This window comes from Condylostylus longicornis, unplaced genomic scaffold (assembly GCF_029603195.1).
Source record: "Condylostylus longicornis isolate FDR11 unplaced genomic scaffold, ASM2960319v2 ptg000027l, whole genome shotgun sequence".
In the NCBI taxonomy this organism is placed as follows: Eukaryota; Metazoa; Arthropoda; class Insecta; order Diptera; family Dolichopodidae; genus Condylostylus; species Condylostylus longicornis.
Window position 1 is genome coordinate 6004029 of NW_026577996.1, and position 15980 is coordinate 6020008.

Here is a 15980-nt window from a genome sequence, read left to right on the forward strand (position 1 = left end):
TTAGGAATTTGAGTTGGATGAATCAATTTAGTACGATTGCAAGAATTTAATATGCACTTGATTTTTGTATCCCTACAGTGTACAACATTGTATGTATTTAAATAAGTATATGTAAGGTGTAGATTGTAATGTATAACATTGAACGCAATTATATGTAAAAATACAATATATATAGTTATGCAAGTAAGTGCATTGTTAGTAAGCGAACACAAAATTTTAAAACTTTTCTATTATTAAATTGATGTTTTTTGTTTCAGCACTTATGCATTTCGCTTTCCACTTTCTTATCTAAAGATCTATTAGTTTATTCATTTTCAGATCATAACAATAATTTTGGTGTTTATACTCGTAACTTTGTAATTAAATAAATTATATTTAATTTTTCATATTTTACTATTTTAATTGCTCATTATGGAATTCACAAAAGTTTTTAGTGTGATTTAATAAATTTACATTTGAGATGTTTTCTACGTATATTGACGCAAACTAAATAAAAACTATAATAGTCGTTTTTATAAATTTGACCTTGAGGCGATGGGGAATTACCATCTTTAAATATGGGTTGCTTACAATTTGAAGAACAAACTGGTTTAGGCTTTTGTAATAATATTTTATCAATATCTACATAACTGAAATATAGAATGAAATCATTTTTGTATGTTTACTACAGCCGACTGTGATAATTGTGTATAAAAAAAGGCAAAAATATTTTAGAAACGAATAATAAATAATATTATTATAGGCGTAGCGTTTATTCTGTTTAGTACGAGATCTTGTGATACGGGTCATTAAACTAGAGGATAGTGTGTTTACTACACAATTATAATAAGTGTAAAATTTATATGTAGAAAAACGAATTCTTTATAGTTATTTTAATTTGATAACATAAAATATAACAGTATGATTGTAAAAAACGTGATTTTAAGAAGTTTTCCTATTTGGAATATTTTTTTTTTTGGGAATTTCAGGTCTGTATAGAAAAATTTAGAATAGTCTGTTATGCATGTACGTACATATACATATATGGATGTTTTTTTCTAAATTCCGGGTAAACATTAAAAATTAATCAGGATAAAATTGACATTTTATTTGGAATATTTTTTAGAGCGTGATTTGTTTTTAGGAAAATTTTAAAATAGTGCGATAATTTTTAAATAAAAAAGAAAATTTATTGTAAATAGCGCTTATGGTATAGATGATTACTTATCTTAACTTTCTTGATAGGCTTAATGAGTTAGGCAGGCGAAACCGACTTATGTTGTAGTGGGTGCTAAGGTACGTTGGTGTAGAGGATAATGAAAGTGCTGTCATGCTAGATAGAGACCATTTTATGGAAATCGGTAGGAACCGGGTGAAAATGCTCACAGTAAAAATTAAATAATTATTTCCAACCCCGAAATTTCTTAAATTTGAGTAAATTTCAGTTTTAAGTAAAACTTAACTCCTTTTTTTGGAAAATCGCTAAGTCACAGTAATAAAAATATAAAAGTTTTTAAACAAATTTAAATAGAAAGTTGATTTTCCATTAAAATTTTATTAATTAGTACATGTATGAGGCGGGAAATATTTTAGCTGATCTAATAAAATGCGTCTTAATAATAAGTTTTATATTTCTTACTATTTTTTTTTTAAATTAATTATTTTCAATACCGCCATTATATTATTGCTTAACCGGTTTTGAATGGATCCTACATGTAGTCAATGTACAATAATTGTGAACTTAAATGACATCTAACCTTTTCTAGATAGGAAGCTATAAATATACATACATTGTATACCAATATATATACATATAATACCTACTAAGACTTAATATAAAATATACAAGGCAAATAATATGAGATAACCTATTTTTAATGATTATGAATTCGATGAAATGTACAGCATAACCGGATTATTCCAGTTTTCTGATTTTTCATATATTACTTATTTATTTTTTCATTAATTAAATTTAAAATATAAATTTTTGCACCCGCAAAAATGAATATTAATTATAATAATTTTTTTTTTTACTAAAATTGAATAGCATAATTGAAAAATTGAAAAAGTATATTGAATTTGTAGTTTCACTTATAATGCCAGTGTTAATGAAGCAGTTTATTCTAGATATACAAGATTCGGCGTTTTAATTTTCGCGAGTGTTTTAGCCTAATAAGTTTCCTATATTTAAAGTGAGAGAAATAATTGATATATTTATTTGGTGATGTTCAGTGCTGTTATTTTTTCTAAGAAAATTTTTATTTATAAAAGTTATAAATTTTGCAATAATACATAAATCTTTTTAGGATAGTAACACTGATGACGTTTCCGATGGATACTGATGGATAGTTACACTGATGGCGATAGAATAAGCATTAATATAAACTCTCGAATAAATTTTGGACCACATTATTACTTTAAGAGTTTCGAATTAGCTTGAAATTTTGGTAATAACAATATTAATTGGTTACGTTTTCAAAACTCCGTTCTGATTTCAATATTGAAAATGTGCTTGAAAAAGAAATTTTTGTGTCTCTTTCTCCATCTAACTACTGTTCACAAATTTCTTTAAGACTGTGATTTCAACTTCTCAAAACCGGTGTAGGAACACTACATTTCGAATAGAATAAATATAGATATCAACGAATAATAAATTCAAAGAAAATATGATTTAAAAATATTTCCAACAAAATTTTTCAATAAATTAATTTTTATAATTAATTCAATTTATTGACAAAAGCCCAAGTTATTTTTATGATATACACATTTATTATAACTCCATGAATTAAAATTTCGTTAAGTGACTGTTTCGTTCAAGATTTATTGGAACAATTTTGTACTTGAACGCATTAGTATGAATCTTGAGCATGCATGCACTTCTCTCTGTATGATTGAGCAATAATTGCTATAATTAAGATCTCTACTGTATTCTTAATCGCAATTGTTACGATATAAAAGAAAGTGCATGTAATTAATTTACTTACTGCGTCTGTCTATTATAATTACTAACATTATATATGGCAATAATATAGAATTATTGCAATTATATACAATTAACAACTAAAGTAATACTTTTTAAATGTACGTATATGTGATTACTTTGTAAGATCTAGATATCATTTGTTCATTGAAAGAACTTAGAGTGAGTATGTATAATTATATTATGTTTCTACATATTCACCACTATCAATATTTTATTTATATATTGTAGATTAAATCATGTACTTAATAAAAAACTAAAAATAAAAATCTATTTAATCAATACTTCTAAGACTTCCACAATATAGCCTTATAATTTGATTTCAATAACGGTAATTAATAAGAACAAAAAAAAAAATTGGTCAAAAATAGAACTTTGTGTATAGACTATAACTAATTAATTAATAAATTAATTAATAGTTAATAAGAACAATATAACTGATAAGGTTTCTTCATTCAAATTGAACGTGATTTTAATTAGCGCGACGCTTCAAATCAAAAGCGGTTAATCAAAATTATTTAGATAAGGGAATTTTAAAACTATACTCATAATTTGATATTAAAATTTTTTATTGCAATTATAGCAGAGAAAGTCTTTGAACTTTTGAAGATTTTTATATACTAGTGGTATAGTTTTAGTTATACTGTTGTCAGTTGATGGAATATTTTTTAAATATTAATTAATAAAGGATAAACCTTATATGAATTGCAAATATTTTTCTTATCTTTCAATACTTTTATGAAGTATTTAAGGGGTTCTTAAGTTTTTATAATTGAACTTGAATAATTATTATCCCTTAATCTTAAATTCTTTAAATTAATGTTATAGTCATCTACACGTATATTACATGCTTTATAAGCTCTTGAAGAAGCACGTGTCTTGTACATTCATATTGTAATTTAGCTAATTTCTGTACATATGTACAAAAACTTCATTTACTTAGCATATAAATCATAAATTCATTGCAATTGATTTACAATTTGTATATTCTTATTCTAAGTTGTTGTACATGTACAATGTATACATACCCATACATCTTATAATAATCTTAATGAATAAATTTGCTTGAAAGCATCTTAGCTTATGATGTCTCATCGAATCTTTATGACATAGCAATAGTAAATAGGTACTGCAAATTTCTTATTGATAAGCTTTTTCTGTTTACATAAAATGAATGTCACATAATGTGATACAGTGAAAGTCAACCTTTTACTTATATTGTTATGAATCAGGTCATTTATTGAAATGCAGACTAATCTGCAATATAATTTACCTAGCATTGAAAATTGTGTTCTTGAATAAATTAAAATATCGTTAAATTTGCATTTTGATAAGCGCCTAAATAGTTTAAAAAATTAATAGGGACTTTGAACTCTCAATTACAATTTTTTAAATTAAAACAAAATTGGGAATGTGTTGTCGTTCAAATCAGCGTTAAAAATATTTAACATGATTATTATTTGTTCGATATTCGATCATAATGAAATGTTAAGAGGTACGAGTGTATAATACTCTGTACCTGTATACCCTACTCTGAAATTATGGATGGTGCGAGAAGTCCCTACAAGATACTAGAGGTGCGAGAATTACGGATGGTACGAGAATCCCTACAAGATACTAGAGGAGGCAGGGTGAGGCACAGTAGGTCCATTCGTTGGGTTATTGTTTATTGTTATTCCGTGTCTCATACAATCTAATCTAATCTACTCTGGGACTAGAATAATTTGTTAGTGAAACTTACTTTTATTATACTGACCTTCTGTAATATACAGTTCAGTTATATAGCAATAAAAACTGTATACATGCTCTCAAAAAAATAGAATTGATAACTTGGGTCTAGGAACAAATTTTAAAATTAATTTCGATATTTTGCCCTTGAAATAAATACATTTTATTATATTTATTATGAACAAAAAAAAAAAAAAACAAAAAAAAGGTGAAAATTTCATAAAAAAAGAGTTGCCCCATATTCCAAAACTCTGTTCACCTCTGACACTACTGTATAACAATCGATAACTCTAGAATATAATATTAATATTTTTTTTTTCTCTAAATAAATTTTTGATTTATAAGTTTTTTTAATTGTGCATGTGATTTGATTTTTACTAAAAAGTTTTCATATACTTTCAAACCTTTTAACCTATACGAATATTTTATTTGAACAAAATGCCAGATAGACGCTGTAATATTAAAATATTGGAATTGATGTAAGAATTTATTATTAAATTGCAAATATTTACATTTTTATATTATTATTTTTTTTTCTTTATTAATTTCTTTTTTTACTTGGAAAATAAATATTTAGATTTCGATAAATTGATTTGAGAGGTTATAGGGGGTTCAGACAGTAATGTATGGACACTCACTTTTGAAATTTTAATTATGCGCATTTTATAAATTTTTTTTTCGAGTTGTGTACATACATAGGTATTTTATGTAAAGGAAAGCTTTTTAATTATTTATGTAAGTACTTGCAACCTAAAAAGAATAATTTGCTACATTTTGTTTTCTTTTTTATCCATTCCCAGTAGGTACATAGGGCTTCAAGAAATCCATTGAATCGCGTTATTGTTCTGGAGTCGAATGTTGCCTGGCATCTGTTTGTCCGGTCATCTTGTTTCCCAGCCTTACATTAGTACCGATTGTACTTAGACATTGAATATTCTTCAAGCTTGTCAAAGAGCATCCCTGCTTTTTTGACAATCTTTGATATATGTCGCTCCTCCATTTTCATGCCACGATGCTATAGTACAATAGTACTTTTTTCGAATATAGTTAAAAGCAATTTATTCGTATTTCTTAAATTTAATTTACCATATCAGGGCATTTTTAAGTATAGCTTGGCCGTCTTCCCATGAACTATCTCGCACTTTCGTATAATCCGGTTAATTCCGATTATTACAACTAGTCGCTACATGATCTACATGGTTAAAAATTTTTTAATAATTTTAATTCTTCCACTTATGAGACCATTATTGAATAATCTTATTATTGGGGTGTAATATTACATTTTTTATTAATAAAAAATTACAATTATATTTTTTTATTAAATAAATAAAAAGTACCTATTTAATAAAAGATATTTTAAGTTTTATATATTTACTTAAAATTTAATGTTTAAATAAATTAATTTAAAAACTGCCATATAATAACTATATTATCTAATACACATGCACTTAACATTGGTATACACGTACATATATAAAATAATTTTAAAATATTTTAGAAATTAGAAATTTTAATATAGACTGAAGGTAAATAATTTGCAACGCTGATGCATGCACGCGTTTTACATATTGTGTACGTATTATTCAACTTAAGTAACTGATAAATTACCACACTAGAGGTGATTTCAAACATTCTCTTAAGTCATATTACAAGTACTGTGAATGTTATATATGTATATACATATATTTGCACATGTACAAAAATTATGTATTATGGGTAGATAAGTATATAAGTGAAACTGAAATTTTAAATCTACTTTCATTAGGCTATTAAATAATTTACACCTTTATTTTATTCCAGTTTTGTTTTTTTTTTTTTAATTTTGAAAAGAACCTGTTATTCTCATCATAATTTCTTTACATAATAACGGTGAATATTATATATATGTAGATGATAATTTTAATTTTTTTTTTTGAAATATTAATGTGCGATGACATAATAAAAATTTGAAAATAAATTCAATATAGAATCATTAATAATTAGAATACTAAATTATGAATTTTATAAATTTTAAGATTACCAACTTATCACATGGATTCGGATTAAATTTAGAGCAAATATATGACATAACATAAGAGATAAGAAATGGAAAATTTTTGGTGGAAAATGTTTTTAATTTCAATATGCAGAACGTTCATCATTAACACAAAATTTAACTATGTATTAATAAATCAATATGGTTCTCCATTTGTAAATCTTTAATTGAAGACTGCAGTTTATATGTAAAATTTATTTCTTAAACTCGTAACAGAAGATCACACTACCGTTATTTTATAAGGAAACGGTTATTGTGAAAACATGATGTTGGAATTGATTTCATATTCTTGCATACAGGTTAGACGCTTTATATTATATGCAGATCATGGATATAAAAAAAAGGTACTTGTATTGTATGAAAGTAGAGAGATGAGAAATGATGAATTGAGAAGTGAAGTGGTGAATTTATAAATTGCAATATTTCTTACTTTATAATCAATTGACAAATTCAATTTCAATGTGAATAAAAATTATAAAAAATATTCTTGCACGTACTTATGTAGTAAAAATAATAGATAGATGTCGCCACTAGAAAATTCTAATAATTTGGATATTGTTTTGTTTTTTTTTTTTTTGTTATTAATTGGTAATCTTAATGATCATCAATTATTTTTTATAAATAAAAATCATTGAATTTCGAATGGTTAATAAAATTTTAATAATAAATTCATAATTTAAATAGGAACCAATACCCATTTATAATATTGCGTAATATGGCAATTTTTTTTTTTTTTTTTTTTTGCTTAAACATAATTATTTTTCGTATACGAGTTTAAAATAATATTAGTAAAAGAATAAAAGATTTGTTCTTATTTTTTCTTATTATTATTTTAAAGAATATTTTAAATATTTTAATATTCAGTCTGGGAATTAAATATGCATAACAAGTGTAGTCATTTATATATATATATATATATATACATACATGAAGAATAATATTAAACAAATACAAATAAAAAGAAAGTATCCGGCTTTTGAAACCAATTGAGTCCATATATGTTGCTTGTTTACGGTAAAGTGACATAACTGAAAAAAATACAATTTCTGAGTTATTTATACAGAAATAAGCTCTTAAAACATTTCTGTGTTCGTGTAAAAACACCATTTCTCTAGCTTGAAAATTGTCTCTTATAATACATTATAAAATAATGCTACAGTCAGGACTAGCGTTTGGGTTCCGAACGTATCTTTTTGTTTCCTCTTATTCATTTGTGCTCCGGTATTCAAACTTGAAAGCTCCAATTTTTTTTTTTTTTGTAAAATCGACAGGTCTGTGAAATTGTAAAACAATAGTCCTGGTTACAACGAGAAAAATATTACATTGACTTCCAAACCCGCTCTCAAATGTGCAAATTTTGAGTTGCGTGAGTGTTGCAACAAACAATTGTTATGTACATACATACATATATTCTTTAACAGTAGAAAATTAGCATATATTTTTTTTAAAAGTTGTAGAGTCGCTACAGTTTTAAATTTCTTATTCAAAAACTTTTTCTTTTCTTATTTTAATTTTTAAATTTTCAAGTTTAAAATTTTCGATTATTCATTCAAACTGTAAAAATTTTTAATTAATATTATTTTCGCTGTAAAATCTAAAAATTTAGTGCTTTTTTTGTTATAAAACTTGTTAAATTTTTTTTTTATTAATTTATTAATATTAAATTTTTTATTTAAATCTTAAATTTGAATGATGAAAATCAATCTATTCATTCAAATTATTTGTAGCCAGCATGTCTCTGGTGGTGTCATTTATTCTATTGTGTTATCTTTTACATACACATGCGCATATGTACATAAATATGTAGGAGTATATTATTGGTTTTTTTTATTAAATTAAAAGACGGAATGAATTTATAATTTTTAGGGAATGGAATAAATTTAAAATTTGTTATGCAAATATTAACAATAATTATTAATGTAATATTGTGTGGAAGATAGGCAGATTATGACAATTTAAATTTACAAAAATTCTAAATAAATTTAACCAAAACTTATGCAAATTTGCGTACGTAAGTTATGAGAAATTAAAAATCTTATTGAATTAAGATTGCTAATTGTTATTCCAATTGCAGTATACCATGGCATCCAAAAATAATTAAGTTGTATCTGGTTGTATCACATGGCATCTCTGATCCATATTGCAGAATAAAAAATGAATACAATGTAGCAAGATCCAAATTGATAAAAATGCGTTTTAACGACGGAGTAGTTAAACAAACAGAGTAGTGCAAAGATCGATACTACAATGCAGTCGTTTTTTAAAGTTTTCCCTGGTTTTACTTCGGTATTAATGCCGGAGTTACATTGCAGTAAAACTTTTCACTAAATTAAATGAGAACCTGATAACGCTGACAATTATATGCGATGTATAATTTTTCATCTCTTACTTTTTATGGAGATAAAAGTTCAGACTATTTTTATATACCAGCTGGATATAACTTCGATGATCAGAAGCTTAATCCATTATCGCACATCCCAAATTTATATTTACTAAAATTATATAATAATACAATTTATTTATTAATTTATATTTTCTAAATTTTATTTTTTTTTTAATTGAGACTATAAAGAAGAAAACTTCCTATTTAAAATTGAAATTTTTAAAAATTTTAAATTCAAAAAAAATTACCAAATAATTTTAAATAATAATGTGATTCTTAAAAAATTTTAACTTTTACTGAATGTAGCGACATCTACAATATTTACCTTTACTTCAAATATTTAAAAAAAAAGTATCCTTAGCAATTTCCCAATCCGCTTTGTGGATTAGCAAGTTTTCACACCACTGGCTATAATTTATTTTGGGATTTTTTAAATTGTAATCGTTGGGATATTTCGTTTTTTAGTTATATCCAAGACAAAAAACCTTTCATTTGCCAGCGACTTCTAAAATTCACCACATGAAACAGTACTGCCATTATGTAGTTGTATTTAATTAAAGTAAAATATAAACACTTCTTTGTATTTCGGCTTTTAAAAATTTTAATGACTTAAATTTGGTTTTATTCTTAAATGTAAAATCAGTTTATATTTTATGAAAATTGAAATTCTAATTTATCTTTGACTCATATCTCTTGATTTATATGATATTCCTCTATTCTTCATTTCTCTAATTGTAGCTGGAGGTAATCGGCCTGACACCGATATTGCATACATACCTCTTGTAAATCGTGCTAAAAAAAATTATTTAATTTTTATTTGTAATAGTGAATCAATATTTATTTTATAAAATCATTCATATATTTTTAAGTTTACTAACTTATTCTTTGCCATTTGGCTACCCAACTATCATCAGGTGTCATCAATGCTATTAATCCATCAAAATTATTACTTGTATGATCATAAACGTTGTCCTTATTATTTTTCATTCGTAAAAATTCTTCACAATTTTCACATCCATCATATTCAAATTGATCAAATGTCTGAAATTTCAATATTAAATGAAGTACAATGAATTTTTCTTGAATAAAATTCCATTCTTTAATTACTAAGTGAAATCATATGCTTACCTTAACTAAAGAACACACAAGGCATGCTCTTAAACCTCTTAAGTCTTTTGGAATTGTATCAAATGACATTTTTAATTTTATTTCAGGATTTCAGAATACAATAAAATACAAAAATTTTTTTTTTTGAAGAAATTTTTCTTAATAATAAATTAAAAATTAATAGTAGCAATGTAAGCAGCAACAAAGCAAAATTCTCTTTGATTTTATTTTGACAAAACTTTAATTGTCAATGTCAAGAATGAATAGTTTTCGATTCTCGAAAGCCATCTATAGAAGTTTTTCTTAACAAGTTTTTATTTCCCGATAGATGGCTCTGTTCTTTTGTATAAGATTTTTGAATATTAAAACGATTTTTCACATGAATGTTGCAGGACAATCAGCTTAACTAAATACGAAAGTATAGCTTGCTGCAAGATTTGTAATTAACTATTTTATAGTTTAAAATCTTTAAAAACGGATGAAGTTGAAATAAAAATTTTGACTTAAAAAAAAAATTAAAAAAAAACAAAACCAAAAATATGGCAGTGCTGTTTATCGAAGTTTTTGACATTTGATGATCTCGTGAACTAAAATGTCATATTGTAAAATTGAATAATTTCTTATCATATGATCCAAGAAAGTGATCCTCAAATTAGTTTTTAATTTGAAGCACATTTAATTTTATTTAAAATTTAATATAAAAATAGTTAAAGAACCATACGAACGTAAATTTTAACATCATGTTAAATAAATTATTTTTATTAATGTGCGTTTGTGGCTTCGTTTGTAGCCAAAATACTCCAGTTTTTATATGGGGCTCTTCAAGGTAAGTTTTACATGATAATTCATTAGGTCTCAGGAGACACTCTAATAATTTGAATTTTTTTTAGTGTCCCATTTAAACCTGCTTTAAAAACTTTAAGTTCCAATGATTTTGGTGACATAATTTCAGAAAAATTGGATGATTCAATGGTGGTGTTATTCTTAGAGAATAATGTAAATGCTACCTCCTAATATTTGAATTTTTTATACATTCTTTGAAATAATTTGTTAATTAGGCTCTTATATAATTTTAGTTACAAACTGCAGATTTCTCACAATGTAAATTAGAATCAGGTGACACATGTTTTTCTAATTTAAAAACATTCCGAACTAAAACATTTTATGCTGATGTTGTAAAACCAATTGAAACTATTAAATCTCTTACAACTGATGATAAAATTGAAAATTTAGATATTTCGGAAGATAATAAATTTTCTAATATTAAATATGAACCTGGTAAAATATTGATTATTCAGTTGAATGAGAACAATGAAGATCGTTTCCAAGATCTTATTAAACATGGTAAAATATTTGCTTCTAAATTAACTTGTAATTGAATCACAAAATTCTTTAATATTTTAAATTTTTCAGATTCAATTATGGCTGAAATCTATAATTTATTATCAGAGCAAGGAAAAGTTATTGCTATATACACAAGTATGGAAACCAATGAACCATTATTAAAGAATCGTATAAAAAGACAAGCAAAAGCTGAAGCTAGTAAAAAATTCAGTGGAAAAGCTGATGATGTTGGTATTTTATTATATTTTGGAGAAATAATTTTCAATAAAGAAACACTTGATATAACTGAAATGACATTGAATAAAGAGAGTTCATCAAAAAGTGATATTGATGTTACATTAAAATCAAATAAAGGTGATATTAAATTTGTTGTAACAGAATCCGGTGGATATTGGAATGTTAATGAAATCAGTTTAGGAACAGATAACTTTTTAGCTGATGTTGAATCACAAATAAATTTTTCATATTTTTGCGGAAATTTAACTTTATATAGTGGTGATAAAGCAATTATTTTTTCAAATTTACAATTACAAGCATTTTATAAAGAAGAACCAACAAAATTCGGTGATCCATGGCATTGTGTTGGTTTTATATCTGGTGGTATTATTAGTGGATTATTTGTTGCTTTAATGTTTATAATTATACTTAGTATTGGTATAACATGGTTAATGGATATTCGTACAATGGATCGTTTTGATGATCCAAAAGGAAAAACTATAACAATCAATGCTACAGACTAAAATACAGATTTAATTATACATATATATATTTTTTGCAAAACAAAATTATATTATTGTTATATTTTTATTTTTATTTTAGTCTTTTCTTAACATTATTTTCCAAATAGAACGCAAGACTATTTCTAAATTCTAAAACTATTTCTAAATTCGTTTAAATAATAATTTGTGAACTGATTTTCAGTATTTTTTAAAAAGCTCTGATGCAAATATAATATAAAAAAAAAAAAATAATTTTGTATTTAATTTTTCAATTTCTGTTTTTTTTTTTTGTTGTAAGAGTTTTAGTTATGGACAAGTGCATCTTAGAATTCAATTTTAAATCTAATATAAAATAATATTGAAAATATTGTAAGGGACTCCAAGAATAGGAACTGGATTATTATAGAATTATAGATTTTATTCCAATAAGAGATGTCCAGTTTACGTTTAAATAAAAATTCAATTTTAAAATTATTGTTCTAAAGAATAACTTCAATACAATATTTTTCTTATTTCTAAATATTTTCAGTATGTACATTTAAATATTAAATTTTAACTTAAAAATATTTCAATTGAAATTTAAAATTAACTTGTAAATTCTTTTATATATATACATTAATATTCTTCAATTATTCTCAAATGAATTTTTCAAAAACTTTCTAAAGCATTAAGATGAACACAAATGAAACAATTTTTCCACGTGCAGTTTTTATTACTGATCTCTCATCTACATATTATTATATAATTATATGTATAAGATAAAGGTACATTATGTATTATATAACAATAACTAATAAGATATACAACCAACTAACTAAAAATGGTATCCTTTTTTTTTTTTTTTTTGTTCTCCATTTTATTCTAAAATAGAATGTAATTTAATGTTAAAATATAAATTGAAAATTTATCCCTGGCATTTTTCAAGGTTGTCTTATGATAATAAATATTGCTGTATGTACACGTATGTATATATATATATTCATGTATGTATGTATGGATGATGTCCATGAAAATGATATTTTATTAAAACTAGGTCAGGGTTTTCTCTACTTTCTTTCTCCTATATAATGCATCATCTATTGTATATATCAAATATATCTCTACATAATATGGGTAGATATACATACTAGATATAAGTACAATGTGTAGTTTTAGTTGAATTTATATGTACCTAAATATTAATATTGTATATAATATGAGAACGGGAAAAATTTTTTTTTCCTTGCACATTTTATACGCATGTATGTGTGTATGTACATAATATAATTTATATATTACAATATGCACTTATCCCGCATATTTTTTTTTTATTTATTCGTACAACATTTTTCTTATGTATTGTAACTACATTCATTTTTAGTTGAATATAATATGTTTATATATATATATACATATATTATATAATGAATAGTATAGTTAAAATATAAAACATGAATAAAAACTGGCAGGATTTAATGCTGGTAAAATGAAAATTGCATCAAGAATACGAAAATAGATAAAAATTGGAAAATTGCATTAGTTCATAAATATGTTGGTATGTGCGAGTAATGTGGTGCATATTATAAAATTTATAGATAAACATACTATGTATAATTAAATAATATATAATATATGTGTGTACACTATATACACACACATTTGTATTCAATTCAAGGAAATGGAATTTTACCATTCTATATTTGATTCCTTTTTTTGGTTGTTGGTGTATTCTATTGGATAAAAATATAAAGTCAAAGTTAGAGTACTTTAAAAAAAAAAAATAAAGTTAAAACGAGTAACTATTGATAAAATTTTTATGTAATATTTTTAAAAAGAAAAATGTTTTATTTTCTGGTATTGAAGATAAATGAGATTTTTCAGTCAAGATATTTTTTTGTTGTTGTTTTATTATTGCTTATAAAGGAGGATAAAATGGAAAATTACATTGATTTTTTGATTCACGTGTTTTATTTTATAAATAAAATATATTAAAAGATATTCAACTATTTATACTAGGTAGATTTATGATGTAGGTTAATTTAATAGAAAATATTTGTAATTATAAATATAAGTAGGTTCACAAATATTTACTGTGTTATATTGAATATCGGAACCTTTTCAATATGGTGTGTAGCAGATGTCGGGATAGGAGAACAAGAAGGAGATTATTTTTCGCTCAAGAGAACTGGGAGCTGAAATTTTTCAAGAGAATTGGTTTAGCTTAAATAAGCGCACTCTAATCGTACGTTCAATGACAACCTGGTGATCACAGGATAATTGTAACAAAACGGAACATTTGTGCTAATAGGTGTACATGAACCTGCTGTACCAGTTATGTCAACCAACCAATCAAAAATATCAGAATGTTACTCTTTCTTTTTAGATATTATTGCTTATTAGCCACAATTTTTAATTTAAAAACAGAACAACTTTATGGGCTATATTAACTATTTTATATTTAAAAAAATATTGTTTATAGAAATATTGTAATTGTATTTTTAGTATTACTTGGAATAGTTGACTTAAATTTTTGTTGGTACTAGTATACATAACAATTTATCTTGTTTATATTTTAAGTTATTCCGAAAATTTGCTTGACTCTGAAAATTCTTAATTGTTAATCTTTTAAATATATTTAAAATATTTGGCTTTTTATATAACATTGTATAATATTGTAATTTTAATCAATGAATTATGTAACTACAGTAGAATAATTTCGAAATTTTAGTTCTAATTTAAAGATCTTAATGTAAAACATGTTCCCTAAATCATTATTACAAATGAAGTAGGTTTGAAAATCAGAAGCATATTTAAAGTTCTAAGAAGCATTTTTAAATATTTTTTTTTTTTTTGAAATACAGCAAAAATATTTTATTTAATATTTAAGTTAGAACGCATATTTGAATTATTGAAAATTCCGGCACTCATTCTTTCAATTTTATTCCAATATTTTAATAAACGGTAGGCATAATAATGATTACTTTAACTAAGAATATTATAAAAAATTTTAAAAATTCCTACCTTAATACAAAATATGCTGATTATTATTTTTATAATGCCAGATTATTTTTTTTAATAAATAGACAAAAAGAGCAAAAACAAAAATCGAATTTCTTCCTAAATAGAATGAAATTTTTTCTTGTAATTTTAATTTTAAATTTTTTTTTTCTTAATATCATAATCTCTACATATCTATACTTTTGTATTTATTTAAATTGAAAATGTTACATCTCTAATATTTGTGAATTGTAATATATGAGTTTTTACGGATTATATAATTTTAACAAAAAAAAAGAAAAAGGAAGAAATCAAGGATATTTTAGTAGATTTAGATTTTAAATTTGTTGTAAATTTTTTGTGTATGTGTATATGAATTTGAATTTAAAGAAATAGAATAATAAAAATAATAAAAAAGAAAAAATAGGAAAAATTCTATTTAAAATCATTCAGTTTCAAAAATCAAGTGAGCAGAAAAATTATTCAATTAGGAATTTTTCTCTTTTTTTATTATTATTATTCGTTTTTTTTTTATAATTCAATTCAATATAAAATTTTTTAACAATTTAATATGTAAAAAATGTTTAATGTATGTTAGTATAAGCATATAAGATGCTGTATTACAACAGGGTTCTTCCATATTTATTTAAAACAATATTAGCAAAATGGAAAAAGTTATGAAGGTTGAAAAATATTTCGAACTTTCATTATAATGTTAGTGTTAACAAA

At 24.1% G+C, this 15980-nt stretch overlaps 2 protein-coding genes across 2 annotated transcripts; one reads left to right on the plus strand and one right to left on the minus strand.

Annotated features, from left to right (window-relative positions):
- Nucleotides 1–9688: 9688 nt before the first annotated feature.
- LOC129607542 (transcription elongation factor SPT4) lies at nt 9689–10421 on the minus strand. Its single transcript, XM_055518588.1, has 3 exons — nt 10234–10421; nt 9984–10146; nt 9689–9897 (listed from the first exon to the last, which is right to left on the minus strand). The coding sequence occupies exons 1-3, from the start codon at nt 10300–10302 to the stop codon at nt 9779–9781; spliced, it is 351 nt and encodes a 116-aa protein (XP_055374563.1). The 5' UTR covers nt 10303–10421; the 3' UTR covers nt 9689–9778.
- Nucleotides 10422–10802: 381 nt separating this feature from the next.
- LOC129607449 (V-type proton ATPase subunit S1) lies at nt 10803–12510 on the plus strand. The gene is made up of 4 exons (XM_055518478.1): nt 10803–11038; nt 11103–11208; nt 11289–11556; nt 11626–12510. Exons 1-4 carry the CDS (start codon nt 10953–10955, stop codon nt 12294–12296), a joined length of 1131 nt encoding a protein of 376 aa, XP_055374453.1. The 5' UTR covers nt 10803–10952; the 3' UTR covers nt 12297–12510.
- The last annotated feature ends 3470 nt before the right edge of the window (nt 12511–15980 follow it).